At 50.3% G+C, this 20302-nt stretch overlaps 1 protein-coding gene and 1 long non-coding RNA gene across 5 annotated transcripts in view; one reads left to right on the top strand and one right to left on the bottom strand.

Annotated features, from left to right (window-relative positions):
• The window catches only part of FRMD6 (FERM domain containing 6), an 84626-nt gene that overhangs the window by 40984 nt on the left and 23340 nt on the right, over positions 1-20302 (top strand). For all 4 annotated transcript variants that reach the window (XM_053285660.1, XM_053285659.1, XM_053285661.1 and 1 more), the window contains exons 2-6: positions 6208-6461; positions 11597-11687; positions 13074-13153; positions 16197-16273; positions 17647-17833. In XM_053285660.1, coding sequence (XP_053141635.1) covers positions 6360-6461; positions 11597-11687; positions 13074-13153; positions 16197-16273; positions 17647-17833 — 537 coding nt within the window. In that variant the 5' untranslated portion in view covers positions 6208-6359. The remainder of the gene's footprint in view (positions 1-6207; positions 6462-11596; positions 11688-13073; positions 13154-16196; positions 16274-17646; positions 17834-20302) is intronic.
• LOC128340501 (uncharacterized) lies at positions 8722-19768 on the bottom strand. Its single transcript, XR_008313756.1, has 4 exons — positions 19522-19768; positions 14249-14411; positions 12664-12750; positions 8722-9156 (listed from the first exon to the last, which is right to left on the bottom strand). It is a non-coding gene; the product is annotated as an uncharacterized LOC128340501 (long non-coding RNA).

The following is a 20302-nucleotide window of genomic DNA, read 5'->3' as shown; positions in this document are numbered from 1 at the left end:
CATTTCTTAACCTGCGGTTAGAAGTGGTGGCATCCAGAATCCGCTCTGCCGCCTCTTCCTGCTCCAATGTCAAGCTGAGTTGCCTGCTTGTTCCATTCCGTTATCGGAGCCTTGCTGGGTTTTGAGGGTCTTCAGCACAAAGAGAGATTGCTTCAGCAAACCCTTTGGAACCGGGGTTCTCAAACGCGGCTCCCCAGATGTTGCTGGACTACAAATCCCATCACCCCCAGTCACCATGGCCAAAGCTCTCAAAAGGAAAAATGGATGGAATCCAATAACCTCTGGGGCCCAAATTCAAGAATCCCTGTCTTAGAGTGTATGCCAGATGGACCACTCCATCTTGTAAAGGAGGCATTGTCTGGGTGAGTCTGAAATAAAATGACCACTCCACTCTTGCCAGAACCAGCGTCTGTGCTAAAGCCATGTGGAAAAGTTTCTCCCTTCCTTCGGATCCTTTCCCACACATGGTGTCTGTATTACTCACTTACTGTTTAAGTACCAGCAATCATATCTGGCCATGCATTTCTCCCCACCTGGGAAGCTTTCAGTCTGACATCTCCAGCAGCAAATTCCATCAGTCAGGGCTTCTCAGCCTTGGGTCCCCAGATGCTGTTGGATGAAGACCACTGTCACTGGGGATGATGGGAGTTGTAGTCCAACAAATTCTGGGGACCCAAACTTGAGAACCCTTGGTATTCTGGAAGGCTTTTGCATGCATGGTGTGTGGGCGGGGGGGGGGAGGGGCCTCGTGCAGCTCCTTACGTGTCCCTGGGAAATAGCTCCCATTGGCATCAGCTTTGCTCCCGGGGCAAAGGCCAGGTTTGGGGAGGTGATCCAGATCAGGAGCACAACAGGGCCAGAGTGGGGCCAACAAGCCCTCCCCAATGCCACGGTTCCAGTTGAGATATTTTGAGATATTTTTGAGATATTTTGAGATAATTCCAATTGAGATTTTTTTTTCCCACCCCCCCTCAATGACTGCTGTTCAGTAAAAGAAAGTTAAGCACCTCCCAATTAATGACTCGCTTAAGAGGACTGTGCATACATGGCCAGAAATGTGGAATTCTGACCCAACATGACCGTGGCAATGTTGGAAGGGGCCGTGTTGGAGGGTGGATCTGACAGAAATGTTGGCTTCCTGACTCAGACAGGAAATGGCGTTCTGCTGCCTAAACTTTCCTCCTAGGTGCCTGAATGGGGGTTTGTGGGGTGTGTAGTAGTTGCTAAGGCGTTCCAGCTGTTGGAGGCGACTACTACTTTGCATATTTATATTTTGCTTTTCAAGCAAAATTTTCAAAGCGGTTTACACAGAAAAATAAACCTAAATAAATAAAATGGTTCCCTGTCCCCAGAGGGCTCACAATCTTCAAAACAAACATAACATGAGAGCAACACCAGCAACAGCTACCAGAGGGTTGTTGTGCTGGGATTGGAAAGGGCCAGTTGCTCTCTCCCCTCCTAAATATAAGAGAATCACCACGTGAGAAAGGTGCCTCTTTGCTCCGTTAGCAGGCTCCAGCTGTAGTGATGGAAGTTCCTCCGACGATGCCTGACATGTTGGCCCACCTGGTTAGTCAGACCTACATAACTGCACAGTTTTAAGGAATGTGTAGTTTGGCCTTGTGCTGACCCAACTGATTGTGCATCGGCAATCGGGATATTTGCAGAACGCCTGCAGCATCTGGACCCTCTGGTGCAATATATCTCGAGTGTTGCAAACAGTACCAGCAATATTAATTATTTATTTATTTATTTATTTACACAGTCAGACAGGTGTTATTGACTGGTTTGTTTTATCCAGACATCGAGTCCTTCCCAAGGACCTGGGATGGCTGAATTTTATTGTCAGTTGTTATAGATATCGTCGCAGAATATAGGCTGTTCCCTGTAAAGCTGCTTTTTGTAGTTGGCTGGTGGTGATTTCTGTGGCCCCTATGGTGCTGAGGTGCTCTTCAAGGTCTTTTGGAACTGCACCCAGGGCGCCAATGACCACTGGGATTATTTGGGTCTTTTTCTGCCACAGCCTTTCAGTTTCAATTTGTAGATCTTTGTATTTGGTGATTTTTTCTGTTTCTTTTTCTTCTATTCTGCTATCCCCTGGTATTGCTATGTCGATTATTTTCACTTGTTTTTCTTTCTTCTCGACTACAGTTATATCTAGTGTATTGTGTGGCAGATGTTTCTCTGTTTGTAGTCGGAAGTCCCATAATATTTTTACATCTTCATTTTCTACAGCTTTTTCAATTTTATGGTCCCACCAATGTTTGGCTACAGGTAGCTTGTATTTTTTGCAGATGTTCCAGTGTATCATCCCTGTTACCTTGTCATGCCTTTGTTTGTAGTCAGTCTGTGCGATCTTTTTACAATAGCTGATTAGGTGGTCCATGGTTTCATCTGCTTCTTTACAAAGGTGGCACTTGCTGTTTGTTGTGGATTTTTTGACTTTTGCTCTTATTGCATTTGTTCTTAGTGCCTGTTCTTGTGCAGCCAGTATTAAACCCTCTGTTTCTTTCTTCAAGTTGCCATTCTTAAGCCATTGCCAGGTCTTGGTGATGTCTGATTTTCCACTTATCTTGTGTAGATATTGATCATGCAGGGGCTTATTTCTCCATTTTTCTGCTCGGTTCTTGACTTGTTTTTTCTTGTAGGCCTGCTTTCTTTCATTGGTGTTGAATAGTTTCGCATTATTGACCATTTTAAGTGCATCTTCTTCACTGTCCTTGATATATTCTTCAAGGCCTCTTTTCTCCTCCTCTACTGTTTGATGGACTTGCAGCATTCCTCCTCCACCTGAGCTGCAAGGGAGGTATAGCCTATATACATCACTGCAGGGGTGCAGAGCATGATTGATGGTTATTATTTTCCTGGTCTTACGATCTAGCGTCTCTAGCTCAGCCTGGGTCCAGTCTATTATTCCTGCAGTGTATCTGATAACAGGTATAGCCCAGGTGTTTATGGCTTGTATGGTGTTCCCGCCATTGAGTTTGGACTTTAGGATTTTTCTAACTCTCCTGTTGTTGTTGGTGGTGGTGGTGGTTGTTTTGTTTTATTCAATTAATAGCGAGGAAGAGTACAGTGGGACCTTGATATCTGCTGATTTGTTATCCACGGATTCGTGTATCTGCAGTCAGGTAAAAGACACCTGACCTTGGCATATTATGGGGGGGGGACATGCTGACCTTGTGTATCCACAGGTCGGGGGCTGAGCAGAAATGACCATGGAGGTCATTTCTGGCCACCATTTTGTGTTTCAGAGCCTCAAAATAGCTCTTTGTGGTTTTTTTAAAAAGTGTTTTTAAATGGCGATTTTTGTGGCACAGTGCAATTCAGGGGACCAGCAAAGTATAATCTGGCCAGTTTTTGGTCATTTTCTGTGATTTCCCTGACAACCAGGAAGCTAACCCCCGCAATCGCATAACCCCCCAATGACTCGATATTCGCGGTTTCCATATTCGTGGTTGCAGCCAGGAATGGAACTGCCGTGGATATCGAGATCCTCCTGTATTTGAATCTTGGAACTGGTACTTTAAACTGCTACTTTGATGCTTTGGGACTTTTTAAAACAATATACGACTAAGTAGACGTTTTTGCATGCCACCCTTTAAAGTAAATTCCAGTACATTTTACATTAGAGTTTACAATTGGAGGTGGTGAGCCATATGTTTGTAAGCTGCTTCTCTGAAGTGTGCCTGCTTTTGGATTGCGTGGTGGCTTGTGCGGTGTGTGAGTGTTGGCTTGTGGCGGTTGGGGGAGCAGATGGTTCTGCCACAGGGCAGAAGGTGGTCTTTTCGACCCTGTGAGCGAGGGACCAATGTGAGAATGGCTTGAGCTGGATCAGACCACGGCCTGTCTGCACCAGCCCTCTGCCACTAACTTCCATGCAGAAGGTTCCAAGTTCCCTCCCTGGTATCTCCGGAGAGAGAGACACTCCTGCCTGCAACCTTGGAGAAGCTGCTGCCAGTCTGTGTAGACAATACTGAGCTAGATGGACCAAGGGTCTGACTCGGTATAAGGCAGCTTCCTATGTTCTTCCTTCCAAAGGCCCATGGGAATGCATGGAGTTTCCTAATGGCCATTGGCCGTTTGAAAATTCCATGCATTTGATAGCCTTTTGGAAGGAAACAGGGCTTTTCAGTGGGCATTCCCTGCCAGTGTTTCCTCTAAGGTGTGCGCACATGCCTGCGCTCACAAGTTTTTTGACGTCCGCTCAGTAAATTTTAGATCCCGCTTGGGTTGAATCAGGAAGGCCCCACTCTGAATGCATTTGTGCACACACTGCCTTGATACTCCCACCCAGAACAAATCTCATTCCTCACACAGATGAAAAAAAATTAGAGAGAACACTGTTCCCTGCCATTCATTGTAGAACATTCCCTAGAACGTCTGTTTTACATGCTGATGGTTCCAAGTGTCGAGTTGTCAGTGACTGACTAGGAGAGGGATCTTGGGGTCTTGGTGGACAGCTCATAGAAAGTGTTGACTCAGTGTGCAGCAGCTGTGAAAAAGGCCAATTCCATGCTAGGGATCATTAGGAAAGGGATGGAAAATAAAACGGCTTATATTATAATGCTCTTATACAAAACGATGGTGCAGCCACACCGGGAGTACTGAGTACAATTCTGGTCACCATATCTAAGAAAGGACATTGTAGAAGTGGAAAAGGTGCAGAAGAGGGCAACCAAGATGATCAGGGGCCTAGAGCACCTTTCTTATGAGGCAAGACTACAACACCTGGGGCTTTTTAGTTTAGAAAAAAGACAACTGTGGGAGGACATGATAGAGGTCTATAAAATCATGCGTGGTGTGGAAGAAAGTGGATAGAGAGAAATTCTTCTCCCTCTCCCATCACACTAGAACTGGGGGTCATCCCATGAAATTGATTGCCAGGAAATTTAGGACCGACAAACGGAAGTACTTTTTCACACAACACATAATCCACTTGTGGAATTCTCTGCCACAAGATGTGGTGACAGCCAACTACCTGGATGTCTTGAAGAGGGGTTAGGATAACTTCGTGGAGGTGTTTTCTATCAATGGCTACTAGTTGGAGGGTTGTAGGTCACCTCCAGTCTCAGAGGCAGGATGCCTCTGAGTATCAGTTGCAGGGGAGCAACAGCAGGAGAGAGGGCATGCACATACCTCTTGCCTGTGGGCTCCCCAGAAGCATCTGGTGGGCCACTGTGCGAAACAGGATGCTGGACTAGGTGGGCCTTGGGCCTGATCCAGCAGGGCTGTTCTTATGTTCTAAGCCCCCACCCCACCCCTCCCTGGTATCTCTGGATAGGACAGAGAGTGAGACGCCTGCCTGCAACCTTGGAGAAGCCTCTGTCAGTCTGTGTAGACCAGGGCTGCTCAACTTCGGCCCTCCTGCAGATGTTGGCCTACAGCTGGGGGGGGGGCCTAAGTTGAGCAGGCCTGCTGTAGGAGGGCCAACGGTCTGACTTGGTAGAAGGCAGCTTCCTTTGTTCCTATGGATGCCCCTGAGCAGCTCACAAGGTGACCAGGGTGGAGGTAACTAGCAGACCTGTGCAGAGCTTCAACTAGGCATACTTGACTGCTTTGCACTGCCCTCTGGGCACTGCACGGGGGTGGCCATTCTCACCAGGCACCTTCAGGCAGGGCTGAATGTTCCCCAGGGCCAGTGGAGCCCATTAAGGGGAACTGCTGAACCTGAGTGCTCTCTGAGAAGGTGGGCAGGGAGTGCCAGGAAGCAGAATTATTCCTGCCGTTTTCTCCAGCTCCAAAACTGTCCTGGGCTCCTGTGAGGATCCGTGAGGCTGGCCGGTCTATGGGAGCTCAGAGGGAACGTGTGGATGCCAGCTCCAGCGGAGCCCTTGTGTGTCTCTTGGCCAGGCCAGCCTCTCAGGCTCCTGCAGAATGTCCCCTCTTAAAGGGACAGCCCCCAGGCCGGGAGCTCAGAGCACTGCCGGGCCTCAACCACCCCTCTCTGTTGCCACCTCTACTTTGGTGACTGGGCACCTAAGGGTGAGAGGTTTCTGGGTGAGTCCAGACCAGGAGGGACCGTCTTTGGGGGTCTGGGTTCAGGTTCCTTGCCACCGGGGTCTAGGGCCTTTGCCTTGGCATCCGGTTGGTGATGGGGATTTGCCGGCTACCCTCCCCGTGGGGACAGGAGTCCTGGCTCTCGCTTGATGTTGAGGCGATGTCAGCCGGTGTCGTAACGTTTCCTGTGCTTCTTCTCCTTCCCAGCGATGCTGCCCCTGGGGAGAAATGCCGAGATGTCCCTCCTGCTGTGACCTGGGTGATGAAGAGGAGCTGCTGGCCACCGAGTGCTCTGACCCTGAGTTTCCCGTGCGGTCCCGGCGCAGCTCTCTAACCAGTCCGCGGGCAGGGCCCGGAGCATGATGAACAAACTGAACTTCCACAATAACAGAGTCATGCAAGACCGACGCAGCGTCTGTATCTTCCTCCCCAACGACGATTCCCTCAACATCATCATCAACGTGCGTGAGCTAGCTAAGCAGGGCTCATGTTGATTTGCATTGGGTTGGGTGACGGGCACATGAGCTCTGTCTGCGGCTAGATATTCTCTTTAGCGGAGGGGGCCATAGCTCAGTGGAAGAGCATCTGCTGGCATGCAGAAGGCCCCAGGTCCAACCCCTCCAAGCAGGGCTGGGCGAGGCTCCTGCCTGAAACCTTGGAAAGCTGCTGCTAGTTGGTGTACACGATGCTGAGCTGGATGGACCAAGAGCTGGACCATCTCTTCCACCCAAGCACAGGGACAAACTGTTCTATACAGAGGAGTCAGCTTCCCATCTTCCTCTGCTTGTGTGGAGTAGTGGGAAGAGGCAGGGCTAAGCAGTTCTCCTCTCTCCCCACGAACAGCACCCCCACTCTGTCACTCCTCCACACAATTTGAAGCCACCCACAGTTGCTCTCGGGGTGGAATCCTGGAGCTTCCTGTGGCTGCAGTTCCACAGAGACAGGCATCATAGATTTGGCAGTTAAGAAGCCCGCCTATCCCATCCCAGGTATCTTCAGCAACAGAACTTCCGAAATCACATAGAAAAAGCGTTGTGCTTCCGGTTCCCTTGTGGCCCACTGGGCCTCTTCTGGTGGGAGCGCCTTGCCTTTTGTGCTTGGGGAAACAAAGCAGAGGGGGCCCGTTCCATTTCTGCTTCTCGTCCGAAAGCCCTTTATCTCAGCTGTGTGGATCGTGTTTGCTTTGGGAAATAGCCATTCTGTGCAATATATTGGCTGTTGCGTGCCGCACGAAATACCCACCTCTCTCCCAAATTGCTTCCCCTGACAGGTCAGTCGCCTATTAAGAATCTCCCAGTGATCATAATTTCAGAGCTTTGCCTTCTCTTGTCATCTTGACTGGGCCCATGTATTTATCTTTCTCGCCTTCTCACACACGGCATCATTTTAATGCTGCTGCTTCTTTTATTGCTTCTCTTACTCAGCCTGACTTGGTGCTTTCACAACAAGGCAGGGGAGCCGTTTTTGCAGTATCGAGAGCCATGCTGGAAATCAGAATATGTCGCAGTGGATTTGCATGTTTTTCTAAATGTGCATGTCATTCCCATAATTGCCACGAAATTGGTAGATGACGAGGCCTCCATGCAGCAGCTGTGAGCAAACACCCTCCCCCCCCCCTCTCTCTCTGGCCCCTGCAGCATTGTTCAGGTCCCACTTGGTGCAAACTAATCGCAGGAGATTACAGTTTGATGCAGTCTGCTTCCTAACTGCTGACGGAGGATGAAAATGGGATACAGGGGCACTGTTCCCTCTAACAGGGATTCCCAGATGTTGCTGACTACAACTCCCAGCACCCCCTCGCTTCAATGGCCTTTGGCTGGGGATTATGGGAGTTGTAGTCAACATCTGGGAATCCCTGTTAGAGGGAATACTGGTGAGGGGCATTCTTGTCTGGGACACTGTAGCTGGGTGCAGCCATCACTTTCCCTTAGCCCTTCGCCTTGGCTGCCCAGATGTTGTCGGACTACAACTCTACATATGTAGTCCGTCAACATCTGGGGAGCCAAGGTGGAGAACCTCTGCTTTAACCACAGTTAGGCGAAGTGGAGTGCCCTCAATCTGCCCACTAACACCATAGCAATATAGAAAGACGCCTTCTGTTGGTTCCTCTAGCACAGTACTTCCTACACTGACTGGCTGCAGCTTTCCAGGGTCTGGGAGAGGTCGTTCCCAAACAGTGTTCCTTCTAAGGCATGAACATGCGCACATGCACACAACTTTTTTGATGTCCGCTCAGTTAATTTTAGATCCCGCTCAGGTTGAATCAGGAAGGTCCCCCTCTGAATGCACACGTACGCACACACTGTTTTGATACTGCCATCAAGAACAAAATTCATTCTGCACACAGATGAAAAAACTTAAGAGGCAACACGGTTCTCAACCCTACCCGGGGATTGAGCCCAGAACCTTCTGTGCACAAAGCGTGGGCACTACAAAGAAGCTACAGCCCCCATTTTCAACACAAACGATGGTGTGTGTTGCGCATGGTCGCAGCTGTTTCTCTGTGGTTGACAGGATGCCAGTTCCTGCACAGTGGCTACTCCCTGCAACCCACACTCCTGACTGAGTTGTATAAATGTAACACACCTAAAAGGGACCGCGTGCTCCTCAGATTCAAAAGGCCACAATAGATACAATAAAAGAATCCAAGGTAATGTGTATACATAACTAATCCATACATATCTTAATACTGTCACATCTCACAAAAGAAACACGCATGTGAAAAAGTATGTCGCAATCTATTCATAAAAACTGTCCTTGCCACACCTTAGTTAATATATACACCATATAACAAATCTTAGATAGCTTTCACACTCACTGTAGCTAAAATTATAAATAATTATGGAAAGATTTGTAATGTTACACAAAGGTGGCATAAATCCAAATCAGTCATCAAGTCAGTCATCAAGGAGAAATAAATTGATTCCTTATAGGGAAAGAGTCCTTAGTTTCCATAAGAGCCAGCAGCCAGATGTGTTTCGACCTGAAATCGGTTGTCTTCAGTGGCTTATTTTGAGAAGTGGTGTTCTCCCAAAGATATATCCAAAGTCCTCCCAGAAAAATTAGCAACTTTTATCTCTGCTGGTATCCATCGGTGGAGCAACTATTCATGTCGGTCCTGCTTCTCCTTGTCATCCCACCTGTACTGGAGGTGACCTTCAGCAGGAGAGAAGAAAGAGAGCTGGATGGTCCCATATAAACCTGCTCAGTTGTTAACAACCACGACAACAAACATTTATATACCGCTTTTCAACAAAAGGTTCCAAAGTGGTTTACATAGAGAAATAACAAATAAATAAGATGGATCCCTGTCCCCAAAGGGCTCACAATCTAAAAAGAAACATAAGTCAGACACCAGCAACAGTCACTGGAGGTATTGTGCTGGGGTGGATAGGGCCAGTTACTCTCCCCCTGCTAAATAAAGAGAATCGCTGTGTTAAAAAGGTGCCTCTTTGCTCTTTTAGCAGGGGTTAGGACTGAGGAGGAGAGCTGGTCTTGCAGTAGTGAACTTGAATTGTCCCCTTTGCTAAGCAGGGTCTTCCCTAGTTTGCATTTGGATGAGTGAACACATGTCTGTGGTGGGATATCCCCCTGAGGAGATGGGGCCATAGTTTAGAGGAAAAGCATCTGCTTAGCATGCAGGAGATTCCAGGTTCAATCCCTGGCATCATCTCCAGGTAGGGCTGAGAGAGATTCCTACCGGAAACCTGGGAGAAGCCGCTGCCAGTCAGTTCAGGCCATACTGAGCTAGATGGACCAATGGTCTGACTCAGTATTTGGCAGCTCTGATTGTCATCAGAGTAGTCTTCAGGTCTCAGCCCACCCAGGCTCATGTTAGGTGGGTGGCAACTGGGAAAAGGGACTTTTTGGCTGTGGTGCCAAACAGAGACACTTGGAGGACAGAGCTCAGAGACTGACTTTGCCTGCTTCATCCAGCCAAATCTCCACTATGCATTCCAGCTTTCCATTGCTCTCTCAGGAAAATATCTAGGTTCCTGAGGTCTTTCCATTGACCAGCCCAGCACTCAGCAACAGAACTTCCCAGCCTCCCCAAGTTATGCAGATCAACCTCAAAAATGAGGATCTTCTTGATGTGCATAATAAATCTAGGCCATAGATTGTCAGCTCCTTTTGGATGAAGGTACAGTACCTCATGTGAATGATCATTGACCTTGGTAGACCTTGATGGTTGTGGCAGCCGCTTAAGACATCAGGATGGTGCAGAGCCTGGAACAATGTCTCCCTGCACAATCACTGAGGAATTTTATTTAATTTTATTTGAATATTTATGCCTCACCTTTCTGTGGGGAAAACACCTAAGGTGGCGTACAACAACAAAACAAAAGACAACCGGGCTTTCTCAGTGGCTTCCCCAGGGCTTTGAAATTTGCATCTCCTTCTCTGTTTGTTTTCAGGAAGACCCTCAAGACTTTCCTGTTCTCGCAAGCATTTAATTAGAATTTTAATAACTTTAATAATTTGTTTTATATTGTTTTTATTGTGCTTTATGTATTTTAACCTGTGAAGATAACTTCATGGAGGAGAGGTCTCTCAGCGGCTACTAGTCAGAGGGCTTAGGCCACCTCCAGCATCAAAGGCAGGATCCCTCTGAGTACCAGTTGCAGGGGAGTAACAGCAAGAGAGAGGGCATGCACATACCTCTTGCCTGTGGGCTCCCCCAAGGCATCTGGTGGGCCACTGTGTGAAACAGGATGCTGGACTAGATGGGCCTCCTTGGGCCTGATCCAGCAGGGCAGTTCTTATGTACACCGCCTAGAGTTTTACATATCAGGTGGTATAAACAAACAAACAGCTGGTCTTGTGGCAGCAAGCATGAATTGTCCCCTTGCTAATCAGGGTCTGCCCTGGTTGAATTTGAGTGGGAGACTACATGTTTGAGCACTGTAAGATCTTCCCCTTAGGGGATGGGGCCGCTCTGGGAAGAGCATCTAGGTTCCAAGTTCCCTCCCTGGCAGCATCTCCAAGGTAGGGCTGAGAGAGATTCCTGCCTGCAAGCTTGGAGAAGCCGCCGCCAGTCTGTGAAGACAATACTGAGCTAGATAGACCAGTGGTCTGACTCAGTATAAGGCAGCTTCCTATGAAAACCATCGCAACAGACCGCATTCTGTGAGCCTAAAAGATTTCCTCCTAAGCCAAGCCTTGGTTGGGCACTGGAAAGCCATTGATGAGGCAGACACCTGTTTGCCATCCCTCACTCTTGGCTCTGTGGTTGAGGAGGCTCCCTTTCCCCCCCTTTTGTGTGTCTCATCCGCTCTGCCATGAGGAGCTCAGTTGCTGAAGGCAGTCCCCTGGCCTTGCGTTCTCCTGGCCCCAGGCTCCGAAGGGCTGCAGGGGTTAATACCAGCACTTTCCCTTAGGCTTAGAACAGAGTGGGCAAACCTGGCCCTCCAGCTGCTGTCAGACTACAATTCCCATCTTCCCCAGCCACAATGGAGGGCCAGGTCTGCCCACCTCCGGCTTTGAAGCAACTCCGTAACCAATGTTGCTGAAGCAGCAATGGAGTGGATTATTTTGGACCATGCTCAAAGAGACCTTCTGAAGTAACAATGGGATGTATTGCTTGCCCTTTCTGTAGGTTAAAATCTTGTGCCACGAGTTACTCGTCCAGGTGTGTGACCTGCTGCGGCTGAAGGACGGCCACCTCTTCGGGCTCAGCGTCATCCATAGTAAGTCGGAGTGGAGTGGCTCCTGCTTCAGCTGGGCTCCTCCCCCACGCATGGCGCTTGCACCCCATGGGGACGTGGCCGGACACCCCCTGCTTGCCTGTTGGCCGTTGGGCATGGCATTCCTTGCAAAGCTCCTGCCCGGAACCCTGGTGCACGCCACTTGCCTTCCGCTTGCCCCGGAGGGCAGCTTTGGTGGCTCATGCCCTGCCACGTTTGGGCCCGGTGTGGATGAGCCCCCTCTGTGCTCTCTCTCCTCCTCCAATTTTCCATTTTGCACCGATTACAAGAAGTTCTGGCAAGAACTAATCTGCCTACTTTTCTTTCACTATAATCTTGACTGATCTTTTAAGCTCAATTAGCCCACTTCCAGCTCAGACATGCACGCATCTGCCATCTCAAATTAGTAGTAGTAGTAGTAGTAGTAGTAGTAGTTTGATTTCTATACCGCCCTACCAAAAATGGCTCGGGCGGTTTACACAGAGAAATAACAAACAAATAAGATGGCTCCCTGTCCCCAAATGGCTCACAATCTAAAAGAAATGTAAGATAGACACCAGCAACAGTCACTGGAAGTCCTGTGCTGGGAGTGGAGAGGGCCAGATTGGGGTGGATGACATCAAGCCACACTGTTGAGGTGTCACTACAACTATACCAAATTTGGTTCAAAACAGTCCAGGCATTGCAAAGTTTGGGGGCGGGGGCGTGCGCACACACACACACCCCTGGGTGATGTCATAAGCTTACTTACCTTAAGGAAAGTAAGTTAAAAACTGGCTTGCCGTCTAGTTGTGTTGAAGCACAGGGCTTGACAGATCCCAGGCGCCCGGGAGCCATGGCACCTATTAATCTAGCCATGGCACCCAGACTCTGATATTCAGAGGTGGAGTTATTTAATGAAATCTTAATTTGTCCCAGGCAGCCTGGTTTTTGTTCTAAGTATGTTACTTGTAAAGGGGATAAAGAGAAGCCCACTCACCCTCACCTTTCCCACAGTGTCTGTCACTAAGTCCAGTAATTCTTGTCAACTGTCCCTGGTCTGGTTTGCAAATCTTTGGGCTGACTCCTAGATACAAAGAAAAATTGTTAAGGCCTGGAAAGGCATGATTTGGCGTTTTGTTTTTTTGTTTTTAATTAAAGTAGACAAGATGTGCTAGATTATTAAATGACAAAATAAGATCTTTGAAATGTGTCCAATAGTCTAAGGACGAGCTTGCGTGGGAATTCTCTTTTCGGCAGAAAAGGCTCAGTGAAATCACAAAGGCTGCCTTGAAGTGTGGCTCTCCTTAGCTGTGAATGCAGAATTGTTACTCTCTTCAAAGGAATGTCAGGGAACTCATGGCAACCTCCAGTTGTCTGATCCAGTCATTCGGTTTGTTTCCACTGCAGACAATGAGCACGTCTACATGGAATTGTCCCAGAAGCTCTACAAGTACTGCCCAAAAGAGTGGAAGAAGGAAGCCAGCAAGGTAGGAGCAGCCCTTTCGTTTTGCAGCTGTGGTCCTGGAGGACTAGAAGGAGAGCAACACCTCTAGCTTCCCTCCCATATCTCCTTTTCTTTGAGTCTGCCACCATGATAGTAATGCCTCGCTGAGTGGTCCTGTGTTAGCTTAGCCTACATACAGCTGTCCACAGATTAATGCATTTTTAGTTGATTGCTCATCCACTTGTTCACTGGCTAATCAATTCATTAAAATAAGCCGTAATCTGAACTAGGTTGATTTTGGCTTGACTACTACGAATATTCTATACCACTCTTCAACCAAAAGTTCTCAAAGTGGTTTACATAGAAGAATAAACAATACATAAATAAGATGGTGGGGCCACCTTAAGTAGCGCAGCGGGGAAATGCTTGACTAACAAGCAGAAGGTTGCCGGTTCGAATCCCCACTGGTACTATATCGGGCAGCAGCGATCTAGGACAATGCTGAAAGGCATCATCTCAGACTGCGCGGGAGGAGGCCATGGTCAACCCCTCCTGCATTCTACCAAAGACAACCACAGGGCTCTGTGGCCGCCAGGAGTCGAAATCGAGTTGACGGCACGCTTTACTTTAAATAAGATGGCCCCCTGTCCCCAAAGGGCTCACAGTCTAAAGAGAAACATAAGACAGACACCAGCAACAGCCACTGGAGGGATGCTGTGCTGGGGATGGGTACAGCCAGTTGCTCTCCCTCTGTGAAATATAGGAGGATCCCCATTTTGAAAGGTGTCTTTTTGCTCAGCTAGCAGGGGCACGATGCTCAGCTAGCAGTCAAAATTCCTGCGGAACATATGAGGTATGCCATAGGTGTTAGGCCTGGTTGCACAAGCGTAAAGAGGAGAGCTGTTCTTGGGGTAGCAAGCATGACTTGTCCCCTTAGCTAAGCAGGGTCCACCATAGTTGCATATGAAAGGGAGACTAGCCCCTTTCAGGATCTTTCATCTTTATTGGCCGTTGTGGCAAAGGATGATGGGAGTTGTAGTCCAACATCATCTGGGGGCACAAGTTTGAATACCCCTGATCTATCACAAGCAGTGTTTGTGAGGTGGGGAGAATGTAATGTGATTGACTTCCGGATTACCAGAGTTAATCTGGAGGAAACTTGAGTTTTCAGTGCTGTCTTTGTGGCAGTCTCTGAAGTTTTTGTGATGTCTGTAAATGAAGTTGTCAGCTTGGAGCAGAGGAGATCTAATTAAAAGCTAAATCATCTGTAACCCATTGCAGCTCTTCTTTTTTTTTTCCCCCTTCAAAAAAGAAAAGAGAAAGAATGTTATATGTATTTTCCCCCTTTCTTAAGAAGCGGGAATTGGAAACTTTAAATTGGTTAGTGATTTAACGCCAGGCGCTTCAGAAATATACGGCATCATTAGCCTTCCAGGCTGACTTGGTGTTGAAACTCCAGCCTGCTGAAAGATGCACTGCAGTCCTGCAGGGCGATGTCTTGGGAAATTGCCTTTTGAGGACCTGTGGGAGCTGGCCTTGCTTTCTGCCCCCTTCTCCAGACAGATGGGTGTCATGGGGAGAGGAGAGCTGGTCTGGTGGTAGCAAGCATGACTTGTCCCCATAGCTAAGCAGGGTCTGCCCTGGTTGCATCTGAATGGGAGACTTGATGTATGAGCACTGCAAGATCTTCCCCTCAGGGGATGAAGCCGCTCTGGGAAGAGCAGAAGGTTCCAAGTTCCCTCCCTGGCAGCATCTCCAAGATAGGGCTGAGAGAGATGCCTGCCTGCAACCTTGGAGAAGCTGCTGCCAGTCTGGGTAGACAATACTGAGCTAGATAGACCCATGGTCTGACTCAGTATATGGCAGCTTCCTATGTTCCTATGTGTCAAAGTGTCATAAGGTCAGGGCCGGGCTGCTTCCAACCAATAACCTAAAGGTGGTGGCGGTGGCGGCTGAGGCTTGACTCCGGAGGGCATCTGAAGCTCAGGTTCTTGTCCAAGGGCACGTTGCAGCCAGTATCCCAGCTGCTCTGGGAAGCCTGCTCGCTCTTTGGCCCCCACTTCTGTGCCTCGCCGTAATTCTTCTTTTGCTAGCCCCCAAAACCATCGCTGTGCTCCTTCCTGATGGGACTCCTTCCTTTCCAGCTATGGAACGTAGCTGCCTTATATTGAGTCAGACCTTCGGTGCATCTTTCTCTGTATTGTCTACGACACTGACTGGCAGCAGCTCTCTTTCCCAGTCTTTCCTAGTCCTGCCTGGAGAGGCTGCCGGGGTTTGAACCCGGGACCTTATGCATTCAGAGCAAGGGCTCTACCACTGAGCTGCAGCCTCGTCCTAAAATGAATGACAGGAAATGCCCCCTGGAATGCACTGGTTCCTCCCCAGTGGCCATATGGGATTTCCAGACGGCCATTGGCCCTTTGGCAATCCCCTGCGTTCCAGGGCCATTTGGTCCATCTCGCTCAGGATTGCCTGCCCCGACTGGCAGCGACTGTCCAAGGTTCCAGGCAGGAGTCTCTCCCAGCCCGACCTGGAGAGGCTGCCGGGGTTTGAACCTGGGACCTTCTGCATGCCAAGCGGATGCTCCACCACTGAGCTGTGGAAGAGCCCTGCTGGAGCGGTTCCAGGCCCACCTAGAACAGTGTCCTGTCCCAGCAGCGGCCAGGCGGGTGCCTCAGAAGCAGGACACGGAAGCGCCCCTTGGCAGCGGCCAGGATAGGCCGGGGTGTCGGTCTTGAGCCAGGAGTCCCGGCAGCCGGTCTCCGAAGCTTGACCTCGCCAGCCATTCGCGGGCCCTCCAGTGAGGCAGGCAGGTTAAGACTCCCAGGTAGCAATGCCCGCCTGGGCGCTGTCAGTTGCCCCGTCGCTTCGGTGTGGCTCGTAGAGCCCTTAATCCCGTGGTGGGAGTTGTCGTCCGACCCACGCGGGGGACTCCTGCAGTTCTCGAATGAGGAGGTGGCTGACCAGAAGGGGGACCCTTTTGAGAGAGGAGGAGATGGCCTCTGCCGCTCTCATTTGGCTGTGCTTCCCTTGCCCACACGCCTGCTTGCACGGGAGGCTGAATCTCTCTTTGCCTTTGTTTGCAGGGTATCGACCAGTTTGGTCCCCCGATGATCATTCACTTCCGGGTCCAGTATTATGTGGAAAATGGCCGGCTGATCAGGTACGGCGGAGGGAGGCGCAGGGCACGTGTGGGGCGGGGGGAGGCCGGGAGGGGGAATCTCAGTAGCAGCAGGCGGCCTGGGAAGGAACCTGGCTGCCATTCAGAGCAAGGGGGAGCACTGGGGCAGCAAGAGGGGCAGCCTGAGGGCGCTGACCACCCTGCCACCCCCCGCATCAGCATGGCTGCAGCCGCAGCACGGCCACCATGGCCTGTTTCTGGGCCACCACCCAGCTCACTGTGCCCACGTCTGCAAGTGCTTTATTCGTTCATTTATTCATTTGAGTTCTATGCCGCCTTTCCTAAGACAACCCAAAGCGGTTTACAAAAATTAAAATGCAATAAAACTCCATAAAATTCACATTAAAACATTAAAATCAGTTAAAACAATTAAAAACCATAAAACACCAAAAAGCAACCATAAACAAGACAGAATAGCAGAGGAGCTGAGGAACCTGGCAGCCCATAAGGGGCAAACGCCCGAACAAATAAAAAGGTCTTTGGTTGTGTGTTTTTTTCAAAGCAGCCACAGTTGTCAGGGAGCGGACACTCAGTGGGAGAGCGTTCCAGAGCCTGGGGGCAACCACAGAGAAGGCCCTGTCCCATGTGGGACATGTGGGAGCCAGTGTGGTGTAGTGGTTAGAGTGCTGGACTAGGACCGGGGAGACCCGAGTTCAAATCCCCCTTCAGCCATGAAACTAGCTGGGTGACTCTGGGCCAGTCACTTCTCTCTCAGCCTAGCCTACTTCACAGGGTTGTTGTGAGGAGACACCTAAGTATGTAGTACACCGCTCTGGGCTCCTTGGAGGAAGAGCGGGATATAAATGCAACAAATAATAATAATAATAAAAATAATGTGCACGACAATGTAGCCTCTCTCAATGTTGGCACATGGAGCAAAGCCCCCCCCCCTCCCCGGACGATCATGCTGGATGGGCAGAAACTCTTGGGAGCAGGCGGTCCTTCAGATAGCCAGGGCCCATTTTTCACATGCAATTACATGTGGAAAATGTAGCTTTTCACATGCAAAATATGTTTCTGGGTGAAATCCCAAGTGCCGGCTATTACCTATAGAGTCCTTAATGGCTTGGGACCAGACTGTTTAAGAGAGCGCCTCCTCTGTCATGAACCCGCCCTGTTTTTGTCGTGTTTTATGGATTTTAACCTGTGATTTTTAATGTTGGGGTTTGTACACCGCCTAGAGATTTACATATCAGGGGGTATACAAATCTGATAGATAAATAACTAAGTAAGTGACCACTGGATTGGGGCCATTCTCTGTTGGCGTTGGCCATCAAAGCAGTGCATGTCTGGCTCTCCCTCCCTCTGCCCTGACCGCTGGTTGCTCTGTGCCTTCTTCTCTTGCCTCCTTCCAGCGACAGAACCGCCCGCTACTACTACTACTGGCACCTGCGGAAGCAAGTCCTTCGCTCCCAGTGCGTGCTGCGCGAGGAGGCCTACTTCCTGCTGGCAGCCTTCGCCCTCCAGGCTGACCTGGGCAACTTCAAGAGGAACAAGCACTACGGGAAATACTTTGAGCCTGAAGCCTACTTCCCGGCTTGGGTAGGAGACCTTTCCCAGGCTGCCTCATGGCGCGGCAGGCCAGCTTCTTCAGGGAGGGGTCTTTAAGGGCCTGACTCTGTGGGGCCACAGCTAGGAGGCCGGGCCTTGCGCTGAGCTCTGCGTGGGTGGGTGGGTGTCTCTCAGCTGGAAAAAATGCAGTGGAGGGCGGTGGGGGCTTTCCAGCTGGGCGGGCAACAAGCTGGCTTTGCTTTTGGAAATCTGGCTGATGAGTCTCTTTGGAAAGATCTTTTTTGGCATGTGATATCCCGTGCAATTTGGCCTTTTGGAGAGTCCTGGTGGGGCTTGCAGCGGCTGTGTCAAGGATAGGAACATAGGAAGCTGCCTTCTACTGAGTCAGACCATTGGTCCGTCTAGCTCAGTAATGTCTTCACAGACTGGCAGCAGCTTCTCAGCCCTACCTGAAGTTGCCAGGGAGGGAAATTGAAACCTTCTGCTCTTCCCAGAGTGGCCCCATCCTCTAAGGGGGATATCTCACAGGGCTCACGTGCAGTTCCCATTCAAATGCAAACCAGAGCAGACTCTGCTTAGCAAAGGGGACCATTCAGCAGAGCAGTTGCCCACTGCTGCCCGCCACCCGGAAGCCAAGTCTGGGGTCACCCGTCTGTGGTGCTGCGTTTTTGAGCTGGCCGTAGCCGGACCAGAGAAGCCGAGACAGACATGCTGCATCCACTGGATTCTAGAGGGGCGGAGAGGGAGGGAGAAGCTCAACAGCTTGGCAGTGCTGCTTTAGAGGGGCAGATTGGGGGCAGGATCTCAGGCAGGGGGGCCAGCAACAGTGTCCCTCTAACAGGGGTCTCCAGATGTTTTTGACTCAAGGCTGCCGTGGCCTCTGGCTGGGGATTATGGGAGTTGTGGTCAACACAATCTGGGAATGTGTGTTCCCACTGGCCGGCCGTCTGACCTTCCCAGGGACTCGGCGTTCTTTTCCTTCCAAGGGGTGTGCACATCCGATCCGCCGGACACTTGTGCTGGGCCTCTTTCCCCCTGTGGTGTGTGGCCGCCTGTGTGGCTTCAGTCAGAACGGCTCTCTGGCTCTCTCGGTGTCGCCCTCGCAGCTGTGGGCATCCCCAGAATAGATCGGGTTATAAAGGGAGGTTGATGTCATAGGGAATGCATAACGGAGACATTCATGCCTCTGGCTGCGATATGGAAACAGGCAAGGGGGTGTGGGGGGGAGAGGGGAGTTAACTGTTTCACTGCCATAGCAGTAAGGTTGCCAGAAACAAGGGCGATGGTGCCCGCTTTCTAAACGCTGGCCACTGGGCCGCGTACAAGAATCCATGTGCTGGTCTTGTGGTGGCAAGCATGAATTGTCCCCTTTGCTAAGCAGGGGCTGCCCTGGTTTGCATTTGAATGGGAGACTACATGCGTGAGCACTGCAAAATATCCCCCTTAGGGGATGGGGACGCTCTGGGAAGCCACACTGGGAGCCAGTGTGGTGCAGTGGTGAGAGTGCTGGACTGGGACCGGGGAGACCTGAGTTCAAATCCCCATTCAGCCATGAAACTCACTGGGTGACTCTGGGCCAGTCACGTATCTCTCGGCCTAACCGACCTCACGGGGTTCTTGTGAGGGCAAACATAACCTCCTTGGAGGAAGAGCGGGATATACATGTGAAATTAATTAGATTAATCACAGAAACGTATCATGTCAGAGCTGGAAGGGACCTTGGAGTTCTTCAACGCCTTCCTCAGAGCAGGAAACCCGTCCAGCACCTCTGGTGACGGAGAACCAACCACTGCACGAAGCAGATGGCTCCACTGTCAAATAGCTCTTCCAGTTAAGAAGTCCTTCCTAATGTCTGGCCGAAATCTGCTTCCTTGCACACAACTGCCCTGTTCAGCCATTTTTTGAAAAGTGCCTGCGCACTTAGCAGCACCAGACGTGGTTTGGGAGGCCCACCTGCAGGCCTCACTGACCCCACCCTCCACCTTGCTGCTCATGGTTACCACGGTGACTGTCTGCAGAGGGGAATGCTGTAACCGTGATGTCCAGCCCTTGGGGTCCATCATTCCAAGCTTTGCAAGGAGTGTGAGGAGAGCCGCCCTGCACCTTTGCTGCCCTGCTGCCCCCTGAGGCAGCAGCCCCACCTTGCCTCATGAAAGGACCGCCTTGGTCTTCAGAGGAGTTTTCGGGGGAACATTGGGACATAGGAAGCTGCCATATACTGAGTCAGGCCATGGGTCTATCTAGCTCAGTATTGTCTTCACAGACTGGCAGCAGCTTCTCCAAAGTTGCAGGCAGGAATCTCTCTCAGCCCCATCTTGGAGATGCTGTCAGGGAGGGAACTTGGAACCTTCTCCTCTATCCGGAGTGGCTCCATCCCCTGAGGGGAATAGCTTACAGTGCTCACACTTCTAGTCTCCCATTCATATGCAACCAGGGCAGACCCTGCTTAGCTAGGGTAACAAGTCACACTTGCTACCACAAGACCAGCTCTCTTCCATT

Source organism: Hemicordylus capensis, chromosome 1 (assembly GCF_027244095.1).
Source record: "Hemicordylus capensis ecotype Gifberg chromosome 1, rHemCap1.1.pri, whole genome shotgun sequence".
NCBI classification, from domain to species: domain Eukaryota; kingdom Metazoa; phylum Chordata; class Lepidosauria; order Squamata; family Cordylidae; genus Hemicordylus; species Hemicordylus capensis.
Note: the sequence above shows the minus strand (reverse complement) of the source record. Positions and strands in the feature narration are given on the sequence as shown.